Genomic DNA, 23,117 nt, shown 5'->3' with positions numbered 1-23,117 from the left:
AAAATGCCATTTTAAAATGTTGTTAAAAAAATATCTTCACTACACTATACAGAAAAAAAGAAAGAATTATTAAATATCAATTGTTTCAGATAAAATTGTACATGGGCTACTACTGTCAAAATACTCTTAATGAGAAATGTAAAGTCACAACATTAATATACCTGTGAAAAAAACAATGTTACCTTGTTTCTTGCTATTGGTATTATATGAATAGCTGTTATAAGTCATGCAAAAATGAATACATAAAAAATGTAGAACATATTAAGAAATCATATTTTATGATTCATGTACAATACACAAATATATTTTTACCTTTATTTAAGCTGTCGTCACATTTGGAGAAATTTCACAGTCAAAAGTCTATTTCCAATAGTGTAGAGATGTATGAAGCACAGTTTGTACAGAAGTCTCATTCAAACCAAGTAGCTTTCTCTTGGTCAACACGGTGAATCCACATGACCAACTTGAACCCATTGTGAAATCTGACCAAATTAAACCGATTGCAAATTCTTTTGATCACATGGATTCTTATTGAAATTACTGGATTTCACCCATGAAAATTCACCACACAATGGTAAATGTGACACATCTTTACACTTAATGCTTAACACCTATTGAGACATTGGATCTAGATTGAGTGATTTTTCTAGCTATTGCTATGCTATGCTATTCATGTTGCATAAATTAAGTGAAATAAAGAGAATATTTACTCATCTTTGAGAACAATCTTTAGAAATTTTGAAATTTCCTTACAGCGAGAGTTTCTGCCATTCTTAACAGTTTTTTTAAGATGTATTATGCTATTCTGTCTGTCTTGTGAAATGTTTTGGATTGCTGCTGCTTTCATGAGATAGTCGATCGATTGGTCTCTGGACTGTTTATAATGATGTAGATGGCACGAGTAACTATAGTAAAGTAACTGTTGGGTATGAGGAGGGAAATCATCTTTCTCTGATAGAAGCTGCTGGTAAATCTTATCGGCTCTCTCAGTGTTGTGTGCGTAACAGTGTAGTGATGCAAGAGAAATCCTTCCTCTGACACTATCTGGGTAATCTCTGACAACCTCCTCAAAGAGCCCAATGCCTTTCTGAGCCCAAGCCTGCCTTTCCTGACTGTCTTCCTTCATGAAGTACACTTTACGTTTGTATACATCTGCCAGGATTTTCAAAACTTTAGTGGAAGTGGGGAACTTTTCCCGAACCCTTTGTCCCTCTTGAATAGCTCTCTCAAAGGAAATTAGTCTAAAGTATTCGAAAATAAAACCCAAACCATCCAAGTTTCCGGTGCTAAGGGTTCTCTCTAGAATACTTTGTACCTCCTTCTCATTGTTTTCGGCCTGCGCCTTAGACTTTCTTAGTATATAGAGGGATTGAAGGAACAAATCATTTGGGTCTATCTCTGCAGCTGTTTTCACCTGCTCTAGAATATCAGCCTCCAGCTCTGGAGTGATTTCAGACCATATATATGCCCTGCTCATGGCTATGGCAAGTCCTTTGTGCCATTCCTTCCTATCTGGTTCTGCATTTAAAGCCCTCTTAAAGTAATCAATCGCCTGCCGCTTCTTGGACATGTTAAACTTCACCAGCGTCCAGCCCTTTTCTCCACTGACTTCAGGGTGTAAAGTGAATCCAGGTGGAGCAGGATGCATTTGCTGAAGCCTCTCCACCTCTTCTAGATATCCTTTGCTCTTATCCATCTCTCCCAAATGGAAGTAGACCCAAGCCAGGTTTGCTTTATTGACCTGAAGCTGGACTCCTGCCTCTTGTGTTCCCTGCTCCTGGATCACACTTTCTGCTTTGTGCAGGTGCTTCACTGCCTCTGTGTTGGAGCCAAGAGTCTGATGGATGTAGCCCAGCAGGTTGTAATAGTGAACCGGCCAAGTGCATGTTTCCTGGTCCACATTCTGCATTTTCCTCTTCATCCCCTGGAGCTCATTTCGATGTTGCCCCAGATCCCAGGTGAAGTGGCACTCCAGCCTCTCAAGACGTTGTTTTAGACTAGAGTTACTGACACATTCAGAAATAAAGATCTATTAATGAAGAGTTACAAATGCAGTGTTTTGGGTTACATACAAATATATCGTAGCAGTCATAGGACAGATGATCAACAGTTTCAACTAAGCCACAACATTTTTACACAATCTTAAGTTTAGTCTGGAAATTCACTTTAAATTCCTACATTATACTAGATATTTGCATATTTGTATTGGAAAAGTACTTACTCCATAATAATGGTTAGATGTGGTCTGGTTTGAGATGTTCCTTCTAGCAATGCTGATTTGAGCTTTGTGCGAGTTGCTGAGAGATTGTTCTGTATTTATAATGATCATACTCATAAAACCATCTTCTAATCTACCGGAACAGTCATTAAAGACGTCAGCTCACGATTGTTCTCTAGTTTCTATTCCGTCTAAGGTTTCGTTGTTTACTTCAATGAAGTGTATGTACTGTAATGACATCTAATCTCTTTAGATGCAGGTTTTAAGTGTCATGGATAATTATTAGATCAAATATTCCAGACATGTTTTAATCATTTGATATTAATAATATTATGTGGGTGTGACCTACTGTATTTCTAGATGGCTGTTCAGATGGTTGAATTTATTTACATATTTACCATATTATATAACAAATTTGGTAACACTTAACAATAAATTTGAACTAACATGAACAATGAGCAATACATTTGTTACAGTATTAAGATTTGTTAATGTTAGTGTGATGGATTTTTAGTAGATAAGATAGTAAACTATCTTTTAAACTAACCATGATTCTAACATCTAAACCTTGCTCACCTTTTAGGCCTAACACGCTAACATTTAAATAAAATGTACCAAAATGTTCTCTGAATGATCTCAGCAAGTTAGTTAGGGGAGCAAGTTAGGGTTAGAAAACTCGAAGCCAGTTGTCAATGTTTTGGCAAATTCAAAGTCTTTTTGGTTCGGGTCTCAAAGAAATCTTTCAGAGTCGAAGTTCCAGGTCTCAGAAGAATTAACTTTATTGACAAGCAACAAAGTGAGATGCCAGCTGGTCATCTGGACATCTAAAGTTAGCATTCCCAGTCCTCATGTCTTATACCTTTTTCTTATCGCTTGGGCATCCTCATATCTATCTCCTCTTTTTTGCCACTCCTTGTATCCTTGCCACCATTAAAACATCTTCCCTTAGACCTTCTTCTATTGGTGGAACATCTTATATAACACATTTTTCTTCCAGTGCCTCCCAACACCTGCATCCCTCCTACAGTTTATTGGGTACTTTTCCATTCTCTTATCCTTGTGACCTATTTTCTGCTTGGTATTACTGCATTCAGACTTTTACATGAGACAAGGGAAATTCTCCAACACATCCCCCTTTTGGAACTAACTGTAATCCCACCTTCACTTTTGTCCCAGAATGTATCTTCATGAATAAACCTCTCTCTGTTATCTATCAATCATGGCCAATATAGACCATCCATCTTTCTTATCAAAAGGCTTTCATCACAAAAGTACACTCTGGAGGAATAGTGAGACCAAACATCTCCACCCCCCTTTGACTGGAGTGGAGTAAAAGGTCTCACCTTCCTGTTGGATCATCACTTTGAAGGGATAGATTACTTCAAACATTTGATTTCCAGTGTTATCAACATATCTCAGTATACAGACTTGAAGTTAGGATTGTCCCACGGTGCCAGAGGAACTACACAGGCGCTTCTGGTGGCCTGGAGTGCTATCTGGGTTGCTCCATCGTTGCCAGAGGTGCCCTGGTCCTGCCTAGGGCGCTATCTGGTGTTGGAGCAGACAGCGGGTTTTTAAACCACCAGTTGAGTCTGCCCTTGCTGTTCCAGCATTTGGCGACCGAGCTTGTAATTAATTTCTCTTTTTACCTCGTGGAAACATTTTCCAGTAGTCTGCATGTACTAAACATTTAATTCATAAAAAACTTTAAAATATTAAAAGAACTATTTAATAGTGAGTAAAGTGATTAATAAGTGATAAAAAGTAGTAAAAACATTCTTATCTTTTCCCTTTATATCTGGTTGCCTTACCTCATACCATGGGCAATGACCTGCTTCAAACCTTGTATCGTCCCCTCTCATTCACATGAACAGTTTGTGTGATTATATAAAATATACTCAGTAGGATTATATCTAAGATTATATGTAAGAACATACTCTGGAAGGAGCCCTTGTACCAAATCAAAAAAAAAAAAAAAAAAAAAAAAAAACCTCTAACTAACTCCCTACTCTATATTCTAATGATCTATCTAATTTTACCCCAAAAATAAAATACACTGTGTGGCTACCTCCCTCTCTATCAAAAACAGTGTCAAATTGTTAAACCCAATAAAGGTAAAGTAAAAAACAAAAATAACAAGGCACCCTCTTCCTTACTCCTTCATCAGGACTTCTTACAGGAAGTCATCTAGCTCGTCCAGCCCTGTCCCAATTGGGTACACTCCTGAGTTTGTGCACCCGATGTCAACTCCTGATGGTTTGACTGACACATTAATCATCTGTTTGGTGGCCATGTTGGCTAGCATGGATCTGAGAAAAGGCACAACACAGCAGAACAACAAAAGAAAAATGACAACTGCCACAGCTATTATTATTCCCACCTTAATGAACCATTCTTTCCAGGACCCAAATATAGCGTCAAAGCAGTATCCAACGTGTCTGTCTCTCCCCGCATTTTCAGCAACCTCTTCTCTTAGATCCTTCAGCTTCTTCATGACCCTAGTAAAAGCTCCATCAGGGGCTGTATTATTTGGAATAAAGGTACAACAGTCAGTTCCAAACATCACACACACCCCTCCTTTCTCTGCCAGTAGCCAATTCAGAGCTTGTCTATTTTGCCATGTCATTTTGCTGGTGTATTTCATCTGATGGCCTAACTCTCTGCTGGTTATAACAAATATAGTTGATCCACTCTTAGTTCTTATTTGGTAATATCCATACAAGTATGGATTCCCAACCTGCTGATATCTCATTTCTAGCTTTAAATTCATGGGGTATTCCCCTTGGTTGTCCAATTGAAAATATCGTTACTTTAGGGTCTGGGACATAAGCTCTCTTAACTCTGCGTTTTTGTCTATTAAGTTTCTCCAGTGTTCCCGTATCATTATGATCCCAGTCTACAATTCCCAATTCCTGAGCCAATCTTACTCTGATACAGAGTCCTTTCCAATCCACTAAGGTGGCTCTTAGTCGCTTACCTCCACACAACCAAAAATAGTCAGCTATTGCTTCATTTTGATTTTCTTGGGGTTCTATCAAAGGAAAAGTCAATGTGGCGTTTTCACAATTCTCTTGAACATTCATTATTGTCATGTGATTGTTTACTGTTGCTGTGGCATATATTATGCTGAAAGATTTATACACATTTGGGTCATAATACATTTCTTTGTCTAGGTGCCATATTATGGCACACTTGCCTTGGAATGTCCCCATTTCCTGTCAACCATTAGTTTTGTTAAAGCATTCATACTTTAATGATGTGTCTAGGTTGGGTCTATTCTTACATCAAGATTTTTGCATTCACTTCCCCACCCTTTCTGATTGTAAAATCTTTGGTAATAGTGATTCCCCAACATTGCTAAACTTTCCGCTGGGCAGTATGGAATTATTTGACCAGTTTGATTGTCTTAATTGTTCTTAAGTGTTGACGCATTAGCAGCCCAGTCTTTGTTGTATCCTGTCTTTACTGCTCTTTGGATAAGTGCTGATCCATTGTCAGAGCTAATCTGAGATGGTATGCCGAACCTTGGGATGACTTCTCTGGTTAAAAATTTTATCACACTTTGTGCTCCTTGGTCTGCTGAGGGTTTTGCTTCGACCCATCTGCTAAATCTGTCTACAATAACTGTCTATGTATCTTTTTCCTCTTACTGATTTTATCATGTCCACATAATCCAACACTAAATGCTTGAAAGGTCCTTTTGGAACTGGGATATGGCCTATAGGAGTTGCTGTTCCTTTTCTGACATTATTTTGTGCACAAATTTCACATTCACTTAGAAATTCATCAACGCTTGTTTGTAAGTATAGTGACCAGAATCCTTGTCTTCTTATCTTTATCAGAATCTCCAACCTTGCGCAATGGTCAAAACCATGCGCATCTGGAATTAAAATGTTAAGCAATGGGGTGGGGGCTATCATATGGCCTTCATGTGATCTCCATATATTGTTAGCGTCTCTTGTCGCCCCCCTTTGCTGCCATAAATGTATTTCAGATGGAGAGGCTCTGGATTGCATTTGAGCAATGCTGTCTACAGTAGGTAGGGTCTGGATCAGAACGGACAGTGCCATAACTGCTAATTGACATCCTGAGGCTTGCTTAGCCTGTATATCGGCCGCATTATTGCCTTTAATCACAAAGTCATTGCCTTTTTTATAAGCCTGACACTTGATAATGGCCAATTGGTGGGGAACATCATAGCTGTGATTAGTTTAGTAATTTGGTACCCATGTTGGATTGGGGTTCCATCACTCTTTTTGAATCCTCTTTGTTTCCATACTGCACCAAAGAGATGACATAATGGGCATATGCAGGTAGGTATAGATATTGGCTACTTTGTTTTTAGGCAACATGCAAGCTTCAGTAAGTGCTTTTAGTTCGACCAGTTGTGCTGAGCAAGGTTGTTCACAATGCTGCATCACAACAGAATTGAAATTGTCTCCATCTCTTTGTACAACAGCAAAACCAGCATGATTGCCTAAGTGGTCTTTGAGGCACGAGCCATCTACAAAATAGTCCACGGCTGCATCAACAATTGGTGTTGATTCCAAATCTGGTCTCAGACGAGTAAAGGCCAGAAACATATTCATGAGGTGCTCCCTTCCCCTTTAATCAAAATCAGCTGGGTTTGATGCAGCATCTCATTATTGTAATATCAGGATAGGTTGGTAAAGTGGAGTATTAACCCTAGCTTGGGTTCAAACAAAACGTCCTTGTTATATTAAATCAGCAACTTTATGATGAGTATATATTATGACTGGATAACTCATGTGACAGCAGAAGCTTTATCAAGAAAAATATACAGCAGCTAAGCCTTGTTGATAGAATGGTGGGTAGCCTTGAGCAACATTATCCAATTTGGTGCTATAATATGCAATATGTTTTATCCAGTCTTAGATCTTCCAAATCAAGCTTCAGGACTTGGTTCAAGGCATGTGGTGAGTGTTTAAATCCTTGGGGCATCCTAGTGTATGTATATTCACTTTGGTAAGCGAAGGAAAAAAATGTGTCTGCTTTCGTCCGCTAACGGGATGCTGAAAAATGCAGAGCAGAGATCAATTACTTTGGACTTATTGGCCTTTTCAACTGGTAGAATGGGAGTGTTACAATAACTAGTAGTTTTAACCAGCACTTCAGCCTTTACCAATCCTTCAATTGTTTTTCTTATTCCTTCCACTGCTTCACGTCTTAATGGGTATTGTTGTTTTCTTGGCAGCTGAACTCCTGGTTTTACTCTAATTCTGAAGACAAGGAAATATTGTTGCGCTCAGATGAAGGCTAGTTGTACGTCCAGGTGCGTGAAAACCAATAAAATGTATAAGAGACTGTAAATGGTTCGCACTCTGAAAAACTAGCTCATGAGCATTGAGAATAGCTGGATGGCTGAAACGTCTGCTCTTGCTCTATTAAAATAAATTGATTCTTTTTGTTAAAGACTTTGTCTAGTTTTTCAGAGTGCGAACCATTTACAGTCTCTTTTACTCTAATTCTAACAGGATTTGCTGACTTCACCAGGCCCACATCTGTGTCATGTTTAGACCACAACTGTATTGGTACCTTTTGTTCCATCTCCAATATGAGCTCCTCCATTTTTGACTTCAATTCATGTTTCTTTTCTGTTTCTACTATTAATTTAGGGATCCCTATCATGGTGGTTGCGCATAAAAATGTGTAAGATGTGTCATATCTGGTGTTTGAAAAATGAAAGGGTTTTCAGTGGCTTCCCATTGTTTTTCTGTGGCCTAATGGTGCGTTCACACCGGACGCGAATAGCGCGTCAGGCGCGAGTGATTTCAATGTTAAGTCAATGCAAAGACGCGTTACGCGCGTAAAAATTCCTGCGGCGCGAATGGGGCGTAGAGCGCGATGCGGTAGACGCGAATACGCCTCATTCGCGCGTCAAGTTTGTGCGAATGGCGCGAATTGAGCGTCTGGCGCGTTAAGCGCGTTACGCGCAAATGATTTTATTAGTGGTTTTTGTGCATTCACGCGTTGGACGCGAATTCGCGTCTGCCTCCCGAGTTGAAAAATCTGAACTTCTGCGTCAATTCGCGCAGCGTTAACCAATCAGGACCCTGCTTGTGGTGAAGTGTCACGTGGTGAAGTGACAGTTTATAATGTTATTTTATGTTTGATCTCAATAAATTATTTTGTAATATGACTAAAATGCACAACAAAGCAAATCTTTCACATAAAAACTCGATTTCAATATATGAGATACTCATTTTGTACTGAATGCTATTTATTCCATATCTATTCTAGATTATAAACATTATTAATCTAATGTAAAGACAACAAACACAATTTAGTGTATAAAAACTTTTTTTTTTTAAATCACAGGACAGGTTACACTTTTGGAGGCTGGCTCCATTTATTATCAAAACAAAAATAAATGACAGATTATGTGCGGGCGGGGGTGAACCTCGCGCCGGGCTGTACAGCGCGGGCTCGTCAGGCAGCGACCACTCGAGGCCGAGGCTTATACGGCCTACGCTGTCCTTGTCAGCGTCCTCACCGTTGGTCCACCAAACCTACCTCCTGGAGCAAATTGTGAAAACTCCTGAAACCCTCCGGAGGGGCTGGTGGACCCGAGTACAGCGACGATGTCCCCTACGCAGCTGTTTCTGCTCTCCAGAGCATATACGAGTGGTGACTCTCTCGATTAATGCTAATGCTAATGCTCGATAAACATCTAAAAAAGATGGGCGCCAACAGGTTTCGAAACTTTACGGATTTCGCCTCTGACGCGCGTAAATTTCGCTTCAAACTTTTGATTTTTTGATTTTGAATGCACACAAAGGGCCCTATTTTAACGATCTGAAACGCAAGTGTCAAAGCGCAAAGCGCAAGTAACTTTGTGGGCGGGTCTTGGCACTGTTGCTATTTTCCCGGCGGGATAAATGACTCTTGCGCCCAGCGCAAATCTAAAAGGGGTTGGTCTGAAGTAGCTTCATTATTCATAGGTGTGGTTTGGGCGTAACGTGAAATAAACCAATCAGAGCACCATCTCACATTCCCTTTAAGAGCAGGCGCGCTTTTTCCTTGGCATATTGCTATTATAACGGCGGATTTGCCAGGCGCGCGCCAGGAGCGGTTCACAGCCGAGGAGAGCAACGCTCTCGTCATGGCCGTAAAAGAGAGAGAAGTGACATTGGGGATGGAGAAACACACCCAAATTAGCTTCGGTTAAACAGGCATATAATAATGTGGGTAAATGTGTAAGCTAGATGTATGCTTTTATAATAATCTATCTATCTATCTATCTATCTATCTATCTATCTATCTATCTATCTATCTATCTATCTATCTATCGTTTGTAATAATATGATTTGCAAAAATGAAAACTGCTGCTTCCTATATTAGAGAATCAAAGTGTATGCGCGTTGTGCACGCTATACATTATGGTCAAGCATGTGCCCTTAAAATAGCATAATGAACAACGCGCAACGCTCCACTGACTTTAGACTATGTTTTTTTCTGGCCAGTGGCGCAATTGTTTTATGGAACAGTAAAATAGCACCAGGGATTGTTTGCGCCGGAACACGCCTCCTTTTTTGCGCTGAACCGCCCAGGGAGCGCAAGTTCATTCCTTAGTTTAGTGACGTGCTTCTGTGGAGGGAAAAGCGCGCTTTGCGCAGTTGCAAAATAGGAATGAAACATGCGTCGGTGTACAAAGTCAATTGCGCTGAGTGCAAGATAGGGCCCAAAGTGGTCAAGCGTATAACTAGACGCGGCAGGCGCGAATTTGACGCGCTATTCGCGTCCGGTGTGAACGCACAGTTAGTCTTTCGCTTGACACCCTTCATTCAGGTATAGAGTAACGTGGGACTGAATCATCTTCCCTAAACCTTGTCATTGCCCTTATTATAAAATATAAGTCCCCTATAAAATGCCATTTTAAAATGTTGTTAAAAAAAGATCTTCACTACACTATACAGAAATAAATGAAGAATTATTAAATATAAATTGTTTCAGATAAAATTGTACTGTCAAAATACTCTTAATGAGAAATGTAAAGCCACAACATTAATATACCTATGAAAAAAAAACAATGTTACTTTGTTTCTTGCTATTGGTATTATATGAATAGCTGTTATATATTATGCAAAAATTAATACATGAAAAATGTATAACATATTAAGAAATCATATTTTATGATGCATATCAGGTTGTACAATACACAAATACATTTCCACCTTTATTTAAGCTGTCGTCAGATTTGGTGAAATTTCACAGTCAAAAGTCTCTTTCCAATAATGTAGAGATGTATGAAGCACAGTTTGTACAGAAGTCTCATTCAAACCAAGTAGCTTTCTCTTGGTCAACACGGTGAATCCACATGACCAACTTGAACCCATTGTGAAATCTGACCAAATTAAACCTATTGTAAATGAAGTTTTATGTAACAAAGTTCGGGAGGAGCATGTTCAGGTAATCATCCAATCAGTACAAGAAGAAGCCAGTATAAATAAAGCCTTCCCTTACCTCCTGTCTCATGACAAATTTCTCAGCATCGGACTCCGCCTTCGTGCCGTCATGTCCGAGTTAGAGCTCTTCCCCTCCGACGATGATTCTTTTATCACGGAGGTGTCTCCATCGCAAACTGCTGATCCAGCGGCCCTTTCCTCTCCAGCAGCTAACAACATCGAGCCTCTATCCTCTAACAGGGGACGCCGGCCTTCTAGATCCTCTCCGCACACTCCGAGACGCCGAAGACTTCCCTCACCACCACCAGCGAGGAACTCATCATCTTCCTCATCGTCTTCCTCTGCGCCTTCCCACCTTTCAGCGCCCCCAAACATCCCTCCCATAGGGAAGTGGACAGTTAAGGGGCTGAGACAAGCCTTAATTAATTCAGATGCAAATTTTTCCCGCAGGATGAAAAAAGCAGAGTTGTTTGATTTATATGTCACCTTACAATCTTCTCACCCTTCTGTTTCAGCTCCAAACTCATCGGCTCGGACGAGCAAGGCCCGCCGGGCCCCGATCGCTTGTCCCGCAGCGTCTACACCTTCCTCACCCGCAGCGCCGGGCCCCGCCCCCGCGCCACGTCGTCGCAGACCTTCCGCTAGCCTGGGCCGCGCCCCGGATCCAGTCGCGGAAGGGCGCCAAACCTTTCCGGGTCAACTCCTCTCCTCTGCCCCTCCCACCGTGGTACCTCATGCTCCAGATCTCTGCAATTCTACTTTCACACAAGATCCCCAAATGTTTTTCTTCCCTTCTACTTCTTTCAGTTTTCCTCCTTCCCAAGCGCCAGGTGCTCACCCTAACGTGAGGATGCCTCCGTTAGCTGGTCAATCGCCGGCGCATTTCCTTCCCCTTCCCCTTCCCCTTCCACACTATGCTCTTCCTATTCCTCCTCCTTCTATCCCGGGGGGCGATCTCTGCGCGAGGATGCCTCCGCAATTGGCCACAGCCCCGACTTTTCCTCCCTTTAACCCACTCCAATTGCGCTCTCCTTTCTCTCTCTTCTCAGCCACTCCTCAGCCAGCCCCTCCGAATGCAGTTGCCGCAGAACCTCCTCCAGTGACGAACAACATCAGAGCCCAAATCCTCGCAGGTGCAGACGTAGATTTGGGTTCTCTCCTGTCCCTGTTTCCCCCAGTCGAGTCCAATCGCCAAGTGGACTGTGGCGATATCTCAGTCACTCTAAAAAATAATTCACGGGTTACATCACGCACATTATCACTGGCCGAATTCTGTATCGCTTTCAGCCGCTATACAGAAATGATATGCTCGACTTTCCCCCATAGACGGCACGAGCTAAATGATTATCTTGCCATCATAGCGGAGCTCGCGTTGTCTTATGGGGGTAGTCATTTCTATACTTACCATAAATTGTTTTCCGCAAAATGCGCCGTCCGCGTTTCCCAGTGGAATCAGTGTCCCTATTGGGGAGCGTTGGACACTGATCTCCATAACCGAGTCTTCCTCGGGTGTAGAAACATCTCCTTGCGCAATCTGCAGATCCACAAGCCATGTCACCACGGCATGCCCCCAAATCAATCCATCGATCCCTCCCTGCCCAGAGCAGAATGCCATAAAATCCACAAGTTACGTTCCGCGACCCGCAAGAGAAGATTGTTCGATCAGTGCACCATACACGGCACCCGACAGACAAGTTTGCAGAAACTTCAATGAAGGGAGATGCCCTAGACAACGTTGTCGTTTTCTCCACGTCTGTGATTACTGTGGCGGCGCACACGCCCGCGTGGTTTGCCCAGTCAAAAAATCTGTAAATAAAAATGCAAAAAACTATCTCTCGACTCCTGTGAATGTTTTCCGCCTGGCCGAGGAATTATCACACCACCCAGATGTCAGCTTCACAAATTATTTGCTGACAGGTCTCAACCAAGGCTTTAAACCCGGCGTAGAAAGTCATCCCACACAAAACATTATCTGCGCTAATCTTCAGTCCTCCTTAGCGGAGCCTGAAGTAGTAGATAAACTAATTAAAAAAGAAATTGAATCCGGGTTTATGATAGGCCCTTTCGAGGCTCCCCCGTTCGACAAATTTCGCATCAGCCCTATAGGCGTGGCTACCAGGAAATTCTCGGGGAAAAAGCGGTTGATAATAGACCTTTCAGCCCCCCATAATTCTCCATATCCGAGCATCAATAGTCTCATCCCTCTCGAAGAATATTCTCTCAACTACCATGACATCGAACAAGCCATAACAATGATTAAAATAGCTGGACGAGGCGCATGGCATGCAAAAGTAGATATCTCCTCTGCTTTCAAAGTAATGCCAATCCACCCCTGATTCGTGGCACTTGTTCGGTGTAAACTGGCGGAACAAGTATTATTTCGCCGTGCGCTTAACTTTCGGCTGCAAAAGCAGCCCGAAAATCTTTGACACTCTCTCTGAAGCTATATGTTGGACCTTTCCAATAATTACGCAATTCCTCATCTTCTCCATCTGCTCGACGATTTCCTAATAATTTTACCATACAACGCCATCCCCGAGGCTCACCTCCTCACAGTGCAAAAAGTTTTCGCCGAACTAGGGATTCCGTTAGCCCAGGAGAAAACATCGGGTCCAACTACGTCCATCGAGTTCCTAGGCATCAATTTGGACTCAGTAAAATTCCAGGCCTCACTGCCTAAGGAAAAAATAGATCGTATCATCTTAATCGCATCCAATTTTACAGACAGCTCAAATTGTTCAAAACGCGAACTTCTCGCTGCTGGGCCACCTAAATTATGCTATACGCATTATTCCTCAGGGCCGCCCCTTTATCGCGCATCTTCTCGCCCTCACTTCATCCGTTCACGCGCTGGAAGATCGGATCATCCTTTCTGACGAGTCCAAAAACAAGCTAAAATTATGGATGAATTTCCTTAACCAGTGGAACGGCTTAACTTTTTTTTACGACGACTTTATCTCTCTCCCCCTCGACATCAAATTGTTTACAGACGCAGCTCCCTCGACCGGCTTCGGCGGTTATTACCAAGGACGCTGGTTCGCGTCTCCCTGGCCCCCTCAGCTCCTAGACACACCCCAGTCCTCAGCCTCCTCAGCCTCCTCTGCCCTTTTCGAGCTCTACCCGATCGTTGTCGCAGCTTCCCTATGGGGGAAAGAGTGGGCATCAAAAAGCATCCAAATCCATTGCGACAACGAAGCAACCGTTCATTGCATTAACAAAGGTCGTTCTCGCTCACCTGCGTTAATGCCACTCCTCAGACGCCTTATCTGGATCTCCACATGTGACCAGTTCTTAATAACTGCAAAACACGTTCCAGGGGCTCAAAACCAAATCGCTGACTCTCTCTTCTGTTTCTCTTTTCAGAAATTCAGGATGCTGGCACCAGAAGCAGACCCCACTCCAACCCCAGTACCTCCTTATTCTCAGCTGATCTTCCCATAAATCATCCGCTAAAATCCCTCCTGGACACGTCCATTGATTCCATCCTCCAAGCAGTTTCTCCCAGAACCCTGCAAACATATTACACCGCGTGGAAATCGTTCAAGTCATTCCACCTCTCTCACAACCTGCCGTTTCCCGAATTCTCTCTTCTTACCGTTACTTCGTTCATATCGCACCTTAATTCAGTTAAAGGTCTCCAAGCCGGATCCATAAAAAGCTATCTAAGCGGCATTCAATTCTTCCATAAATTAATCCACGGTAAACCTGCACCTGCAATTAATAACTCCCAAACGTCCCTTCTAATTAAGGGAATCCAAAGAACCCGCCCCACTCGCCCAGACACCAGACAACCAATCACAATCGATATACTCACCAGATGCATTTCATCACTCCGTCTTGGATACCACTCCACCAACACCGCCTATACATTGGAAGCTATGTTCATCCTAGCATTCTTCGGTTTCCTCCGCTGCTCCGAATTGACCATCACTTCCTTATTCGACCCAAACATTCATCCTACAATTTCAGATCTACAGATCGTAGATCATGAAACCATATCATTTTTCATCAAACAAAGTAAAACTGACAGAGCTAAAAAAGGTCACTTCGTTTATATTTTTAATTTACAAACTCCCATCCAACCGTACCATGCTCTTTTTAACTACCTGCAGTACAAACGTTCCACGTCCAAATCCCCACTCGACCCACTCTTCACTAACGACTCCAATCATCCAGCTACGAGATTTTTTGTTCCAAAAGCACCTTAAAGCAGTCCTCATCAAATCCGGCGTCACAGCAGATCATTTCTCTAGCCACTCATTCCGTATCGGAGCAGCTACCACAGCCGCACAAAAAGGTCTCTCCCATCAACAAATTCAAACCCTCGGTCGCTGGTCATCTGAAGCTTTCAAAACTTACATTAGATCCAGCCGCTTCCACATCAGAAACGCTCACCAAGCCCTAACTAATTAGATCATTCATTTCCATCACATGCAACATCACATCCTTCGTCACCTTCCGCACCGATATCAGTTCAAACCCACTTTCCGAATCTATTTTGCTCGCCGTATTTACACTCGCTTCAATAATTATAACATTTTTACAATCAATTGCAGGCTCCCCCGTTCGCACGCAGTGACGGCTCCCCGCTCATGGGCCGGGCTCAGTCCCCCTTCCGAAGCGCCGGTCGAGCCCTCCCGTTCGAATTGCAGTGAGAGTCTGCCTGTCTTAGTCGTCGCCGGATGGCCGCGCTCGTGTCGCTAGGTGGGCTCCCCATTCGTCGGGCCACGAGGGGTCTATTCCCATGCCCCAGCCCCGTCGAAGTGCCGGTCGAACCCTCCCGACCGAGTCCAGCGGGCGCCCTCCGTTCAACCTGGCGAGGCTTACCCGTCCGATGCCGTGAGCATATAAGTTCCCGTCGGATGCTGCGAGAGCCCTCCTGGGTGAACGGTTAAACTCGTTCACAAATTCACGCTCGCATAATTCTTGCGTCATCGAGCTGTCAGTTCAACTGCAGAACGGGCTCATCCGTCCGATGCCGTGAGCATCCAAGTTCCCGTCGGACGTCGTGAGAGCCTTCCCAGTCGAATAGGCAAGCTCGTTCCTTGGTAAATACATACCCTTCACATTTTGGGGAGATTAATGCTACGCTCGCTGTCCTGCGTTCATCTGGCTTTTTGGGGAGAGAACTCTGGGGTCGGGCCGAATTCCGAGCTCGGAGCCGTCCCCCCGGACAGCAAGCCAAATACGCATTATAATATTACATCAGATTTCATTAACATGTGAACTCGTGAAATGAAGTTTTATGTAACAAAGTTCGGGAGGAGCATGTTCAGGTAATCATCCAATCAGTACAAGAAGAAGCCAGTATAAATAAAGCCTTCCCTTACCTCCTGTCTCATGACAAATTTCTCAGCATCCTGCCACCACCCCATCACCTCACATTCAGATGGGTCTGCTCATAGATACCTATGATCTATACATTCATGGGGGAGTACTCTGGGGTCGGGCCGAATTCCGAGCTCGGAGCCCTCCCCCCGGACAGCAAGCCAAATACGCATTATAATATTACATCAGATTTCATTAACATGTGAAATCGTGAAATTCTTTTGATCACATGGATTCTTATTAAAATGACTGGATTTCCCCCACGAAAATTCACCACACAATGGTAAATGTGACGCATCTTTAGACTTAATGCTTAACACCTATTGAGACATTGGATCTAGGTTGAGTGATTTTTCTAGCTATTGCTATGCTATGCTATGCTATTCATGTTGCATAAATGAAGTGAAATAAAGAGAATATTTACGCATCTTTGAGAACAATCTTTAGAAATTTTGAAATTTCCTTACAGCGAGAGTTTCTGTCATTCTTAACAGTTTTTTTAAGAAGCATTATGCTCTTCTGTCTGTCTTGTGAAATGTTTTGGATTGCTGCTGCTTTCATGAGATAGTCGATTGATTGGTGTCTGGACCGTCTACACTGATATAGATGGTACGAGTAACTGTAGTAAAGTAACTGTTGGGTATGAGGAGGGAGATCATCTTTCTCTGATAGAAGCTGCTGGTAAATCTCATCGGCTCTCTCAGTGTTGTGTGCGTAACGGTGTAGTGTTGCAAGGGAAAGCCTTCTCCTGACACAATCTGGGTAATCTCTGACAACTTCCTTAAAGAGTTCAATGCCTTTCTGAGCCCATGCCTGCCTTTCCTGACTGTCTTCCTTCATGGAGTACACTTTACATCTGTATATATATGCCAGGATTTTCAAAACTTTAGCAGAAGTGGGGAACTTTTCCCAAACCCTTTGTCCCTCTTGAATAGCTCTCTCAAAGGAAATTAGTTTAAAGTATTCGAGAACATAATCCAAACCATCCAAGTTTCCGGTACTAAGGGTTCTCTCTAGAAAACTTTGTACCTCCTCATCATTGTTTTCGGCCTGCACCTCTGACTTTTTTAGTATATAGAGGGATTGAAGGAACAAATCATTTGGGTCTATCTCTGATGCGGTTTTCACCTGCTCTAGAATATCAGCGTCCAGCTCTGGAGTGAATTCAGACTTTATACTGTATATGCCCTGCTCATGGCTATGGCAAGTCCTTTGTTCCATTCCTTCCTATCTGGTTCTGCATTTAAAGCCATCTTAAAGTAATCAATCGCCTGCCGCTTCTTGGACTTGTAAAACTTTACTAGCGTCCAGCCCTTTTCTCCACTGACTTCAGGGTGTAAAGTGCATCCAGGTGGAGCTGAAGCCTCTCCACCTCTTCTAGATATCCTTTGCTCTTATCCATCTCTCCCAAATGGAAGTAGACCCAAGCCAGGTTTGCTTTATTGACCTGAAGCTGGACTCCTGCCTCTTCTGTTCCCTGCTCCTGGATCACACTTTCTACTTTGTGCAGGTGTTTCACTGCCTCTGTGTTGGAGCCAAGAGTCTGATGGATGTAGCCCAGCAGGTTGTAATAGTGAACCGGCCAAGTGCATGTTTCCTGGTCCACATTCTGCATTTTCCTCTTCATCCCTTGGAGCTCATTTCGATGTTGCCCCAGATCCCAGGTGAAGTGGCACTCCAGCCTCTCAAGACGTTGTTTTAGACTAGAGTTACTGACACATTCAGAAATAAAGATCTATTAATGAAGAGTTACAAAAGCTGTATTTTGGTTTACATACAAATATGTCATAGTAGTCATGACAGATGATCAACAATTTCAACTAAGCCACAACATTTTTACACAATCTTGAGTTTAGTCTGGTAAATCACTTTAAATTCCTACATTAGACTAGATTTTTTCACATTTGTATTGTAAAAGTACTTACTCCATAATAATGGTTAGAGGTGGTCTGGTTTGAGATGTTCCTTCTAGCAATGCTGATTTGAGCTTTGTGTGAGTTGCTGAGAGATTGTTCTGTATTTATAATGATCACGCTCATAAAACCATCTTCTAATCTACCGGAACGGTCATTAAACACGTCAGCTGACAAAGTCCAGAGCCTGCCTTCTTCCTCAAGCATAAACTCTTTAGATGCAGGTTTTAAGTGTCATGGATAATTATTAGATCAAATATTCCAGACAATTTTTAATCATTTGATATTAATGATATAATGTGGGCGTGACCTACTTTATTTCTAGCTTGCTGTTCAGATGGTTGAATCGATTTACATATTTACCATATTATATTAAAAATTTAGTAACACTTAACAATAAACATGAACTAACAACAATGAGCAATACATTTGTTACAGTATTTATTAAGATTTGTTAATGTTAGTGTGATGAATTTTGAATAGATAAGATAGTAAACTATCTTTTAAACTAACCGTGATTCTAACATCTAAAGTAACCTTACTTCCCTTTTAGGTCTAACACTCTAACATTTGAACAAAATGTACCAAAATGTTCTCTGAATATTGTGTCCATTGAAAATTCTGAAGTGCTGACCATGACAATATCAAAAATTTACTGTCTTGAATTGTCTCATGACATATTGAGTAATCAACCGAACTCTCAACCATTTACTTTATTTTTTCTGATGATTCGAGATAATTTTGCTCACGCCAGTAACAGAGGGTGAAAGAGGGGGGCTTGCTTTTACAAACTGAACCAAATATTGAAAGAAGGTGACATGAGTTAGTCACATTGATCTTATTGTTGTGTCTGTCTTTATCCTATAAAACCTGATGTATTCCTTTTGCGGGGGATTCTCTCTGAAATTTGTCTGAGATCCGTGATTAAAGCATGTTCGAAGGCATTGTCTGAAGTCTGTCAGTTATTATTGCTGTGCAGCAAGTTAGTCAGGGGAGCAAGTTAGGGCTAGAAAACTCAAAGCCAGTTGTCGATGTTGTGGCAAATTCAAAGTCTTTTTGGTTCGGGTCTCAAAGAAATCTTTCAGAGTCGAAGTTCCAGGTCTTAGAAGAATTAACTTTATTGACAAGCAACAGATGCCAGCTGACCATCTGGACATCTAAAGTTAGCATTCCCAGTCCTCATGTCTTATACCTTTTTCTTATCGCTAGGTGCCCAGTGGGCACCCTCATTTCTATCTCTTCTTTTTTGCCACTCCTTGTATCCTTGCCACCATTAAAACATCTTCCCCTAGACCTTCTTCTATTGGTGGAACATCTCAAACCATCTTATATAACACATTTTTCTTCCAGTGCCTCCCAACATCTGCATCCCTCCTACAGGTTTATGGGTACTTTTCCATTCTCTTATCCTTGTGACCTATTTTCTGCTTGGTATTACTGCATTCAGACTTTTACATGAGACAAGGGAAATGCTCCAACATCGACTGTAGACGCAGAGCTAGAGTATAAAGATTATTAAGTGTCGACTGTAGACGCTTGGGTGTCGATCGGAGACGCCACAGGTAATTAGGTTCCAGGTACATAAGAAAAATCCACCACATTAGTCAAAATAAAGCTGCTCATTTTTAGTTCATGTTAGCTCAGTTCCATTAAATAATATTAACAAATACAACTTTTGATTTAAATAATGTATTAATAAATGTTGATATTCACTAAGACTAAATTAACGCTTTATTGTTAGTTCATGTCAACTAATGAAGTTAACTAATGATAACAAATGCAATCTTATTGTAAAGTGTTACCAACAAATTTATATTGTTTCACTCTCAATGTGTGCTGCTGTTTACAAAGTTAATTTCACTGTTTATAAAACATTTTATTATTTCCAGCTGATTCTGCAGCTATTTCTCTCTTCATCAGATTCAGTGTGTATTTAAAGTAAGTTTACTCTTTCCTTGATGAACAGAAACAGGAAATGAAGTCATAAGGAATAAACAGATTTATTGAATAACTTTGTCACAAGGTCCATTTAACAAGTGATTTTATTACAGGCAATAGGATGGACAATTGCTGCTGTTTTACAGTGAGACATATGATGGAGAGAACTCCTTATCAGCTGATACAATTATTCTGGCAATTAGACATATAGGGAAATCTATTTATATCTAGTACTTCATAGTGTAATGTCTTAAATACAAGGGGTGAATAAAGGTGAAGTGTGACACTTTTTGATAATTTGTCATTGCCCTTGTTATAAAATATAAGTCCCCTATAAAATGCCATTTTAAAATGTTGTTAAAAAAAAGATCTTCACTACACTATACAGAAAAAAAGAAAGAATTATTAAATATAAATTGTTTCAGAGAAAATTGTACATGGGCTACTACTGTCAAAATACTCTTAATGAGAAATGTAACACCACAACATTAATATACCTGTGAAAAAAAAAAATTTCTTGCTATTGGTATTATATGAATAGCTGTTATATCATGCAAAAATGAATACATAAAAAATGTAGAACATATTAAGAAATCATATTTATGATGCATGTACAATACACAAATACATTTCCACCTTTATTTAAGCTGTGGTCACATTTGGTGAAATTTCACGGGCAAAAGTCTATTTCCAATAGTGTAGAGATGTATGAAGCACAGTTTGCACAGAAGTCTCATTCAAACCAAGTAGCTTTCTCTTGGTCAACACAATGAATCCACATGACCAACTTGAACCCATTGTGAAATCTGACCAAATTAAACCTATTGCAAATTCTTTTGAACACATGGATTCTTATTAAAATGACTGAATTTCCCCCATGAAAATTCACCACACAATGGTAAATGTGACACATCTTTACACTTAATGCTTAACACCTATTGAGACATTGATTGAGTGATTTTTTCTAGCTTTTCTATGCTATTCATGTTGCATAAATGAAGTGAAATAAAGAGAATATTTACTCATCTTTGAGAACAATCTTTAGAAATTTTGAAATCTCACATCGAGAGTTTCTGCCATTCTCCACAGTTTTTTCGAGAATCATTATGCTCTTCTGTCTGTCATGTGAAATGTTTTGGATTGCTGCTGCTTTCATGTGATAGTCGATCGATTGGTCTCTGGACCGTCTACGCTGATATAGATGGCACGTGTAACTATAGTAAAGAAACTGTTGGGTATGAGGAGGGAGATCATCTTTCTCTGATAGAAGCTGCTGGTAAATCTCATCGGCTCTCTCAGTGTTGTGTGCGTAACAGTGTAGTGATGCAAGAGAAATCCTTCCTCTGACACTATCTGGGTAATCTCTGACAACCTCCTCAAAGAGCTCAACGCCTTTCTGAGCCCAAGCCTGCCTTTCCTGACTGTCTTCCTTCATGGAGTACACTTTACGTCTGTATACATCTGCCAGGATTTTCAAAACTGTAGTGGAAGTGGGGAACTTTTCCCGAACCCTTTGTCCCTCTTGAATAGCTCTCTCAAAGGAAATTAGTCTAAAGTATTCGAAAATAAAACCCAAACCATCAAAGTTTCCAGTACTAAGGGTTCTCTCTAGAAAACTTTGTACCTCCTCCTCATTGTTTTCAACCTGCGCCTTAGACTTTTTTAGTATATAGAGGGATTGAAGGAACAAATCATTTGGGTCTATCTCTGATGCGGTTTTCACCTGCTCTAGAATATCAGCCTCCAGCTCTGGAGTGATTTCAGACCATATATATGCTGTGTTCATGGCTATGGCAAGTCCTTTGTGCCATTCCTTCCTATCTGGTTCTGCATTTAAAGCCATCTTAAAGTAATCAATCGCCTGCCGCTTCTTGGACTTGTAAAACTTTACTAGCGTCCAGCCCTTTTCTCCACTGACTTCAGGGTGTAAAGTGAATCCAGGTGGAGCTGAAGCCTCTCCACCTCTTCTAGATATCCTTTGCTCTTATCCATCTCTCCCAAATGGAAGTAGACCCAAGCCAGGTTTGCTTTATTGACCTGAAGCTGGACTCCTGCCTCTTCTGTTCCCTGCTCCTGGATCACACTTTCTGCTTTGTGCAGGTGCTTCACTGCCTCTGTGTTGGAGCCAAGAGTCTGATGGATGTAGCCCAGCAGGTTGTAATAGTGAACCGGCCAATTGCATGTTTCCTGGTCCACATTCTGCATTTTCCTCTTCATCCCTTGGAGCTCATTTCGATGTTGCCCCAGATCCCAGGTGAAGTGGCACTCCAGCCTCTCAAGACGTTGTTTTAGACTAGAGTTACTGACACATTCAGAAATAAAGATCTATTAATGAAGAGTTACAAAAGCTGTGTTTTGGTTTACATACAAATATGTCATAGTAGTCATGACAGATGATCAACAATTTCAACTAAGCCACAACATTTTTACACAATCTTGAGTTTAGTCTGGTAAATCACTTTAAATTCCTACATTAGACTAGATTTTTTCACATTTGTATTGGAAAAGTACTTACTCCATAATAATGGTTAGAGGTGGTCTGGTTTGAGATGTTCCTTCTAGCAATGCTGATTTGAGCTTTGTGTGAGTTGCTGAGAGATTGTTCTGTATTTATAATGATCATAAAACTCATAAAACCATCTTCTAATCTACCGGAACAGTCATTAAACAGGTCAGCTAAGGATTCTTCTCTAGTTTCTATTCTGTCTAAGGTTTCGTTGTTTACTTCAATGAAGTGCATTTTACGTAATGACAGTGATAAAGTCCAGAGCCTGCCTTCTTCCTCAAGCATAAACTCTTTAGATCCAGGTTTTAAGTGTCATGGATAATTATTAGATCATATATTCCAGACATTTCTTAATCATTTGACATTAATATTATCTGGGCGTGATAATATTATTATATAATAATAGGTATTGCTCCTGTCTGATCGATTGCTCCTGTCTGCCTCGCTGCCTGCTGTGAGTGTGTTTGTTTGATTCGGTGCGATAAGCTCCGTCTTAGCCATATATTTCTTTGTTTTGAACCATCATTTTACTACCATTTCTAGTTGTTTATACTACTACATTTTACCCAACATCTCAGATTAACCTGACATCGCTAGCTTTTGTTATTAGTACTACTAGCACAAAACGCTAGTAATTCGCCAGCCTGTTAACGCGCCACCCGTGCGCTCAGCTATTTTATTTATTTATTTTTCTCTCGCGCGTCCGCGCCTTTGAGTTCATAAAAAGCTCAGGTGAGTAAGAATCACTCAACAAACACGGTGAGTAATGTCTTGTCCTGTTATTGTCA

At 41.3% G+C, this 23,117-nt stretch overlaps 1 protein-coding gene and 2 pseudogenes across 3 annotated transcripts; all 3 read right to left on the bottom strand.

Annotated features, from left to right (window-relative positions):
• Positions 1 to 706: 706 nt before the first annotated feature.
• LOC308707719 (interferon-induced protein with tetratricopeptide repeats 1-like) lies at positions 707 to 4,712 on the bottom strand (the record flags this gene model as incomplete). The annotated part of the gene is made up of 3 exons (XM_081394333.1): positions 707 to 2,006; positions 4,396 to 4,527; positions 4,624 to 4,712. The coding sequence occupies 3 exons, from the start codon at positions 4,710 to 4,712 to the stop codon at positions 707 to 709; spliced, it is 1,521 nt and encodes a 506-aa protein (XP_081250459.1).
• A 6,988-nt stretch (positions 4,713 to 11,700) lies between these two features.
• Positions 11,701 to 17,902, bottom strand: LOC308707718 (interferon-induced protein with tetratricopeptide repeats 1-like; annotated as a pseudogene). Its single transcript has 7 exons — positions 17,898 to 17,902; positions 16,569 to 17,684; positions 14,049 to 14,153; positions 13,880 to 13,942; positions 13,669 to 13,785; positions 13,191 to 13,320; positions 11,701 to 11,866 (listed from the first exon to the last, which is right to left on the bottom strand). The product of its transcript is annotated as an interferon-induced protein with tetratricopeptide repeats 1-like (transcript).
• Positions 17,903 to 20,841: 2,939 nt separating this feature from the next.
• On the bottom strand, positions 20,842 to 22,343 carry LOC308707717 (interferon-induced protein with tetratricopeptide repeats 1-like; annotated as a pseudogene). Its single transcript has 2 exons — positions 22,339 to 22,343; positions 20,842 to 22,125 (listed from the first exon to the last, which is right to left on the bottom strand). The product of its transcript is annotated as an interferon-induced protein with tetratricopeptide repeats 1-like (transcript).
• Positions 22,344 to 23,117: the final 774 nt, after the last annotated feature.

Source organism: Scardinius erythrophthalmus (assembly GCF_964197995.2).
Source record: "Scardinius erythrophthalmus genome assembly, chromosome: 19".
NCBI lineage: Eukaryota > Metazoa > Chordata > Actinopteri > Cypriniformes > Leuciscidae > Scardinius > Scardinius erythrophthalmus.
Note: the sequence above shows the minus strand (reverse complement) of the source record. Positions and strands in the feature narration are given on the sequence as shown.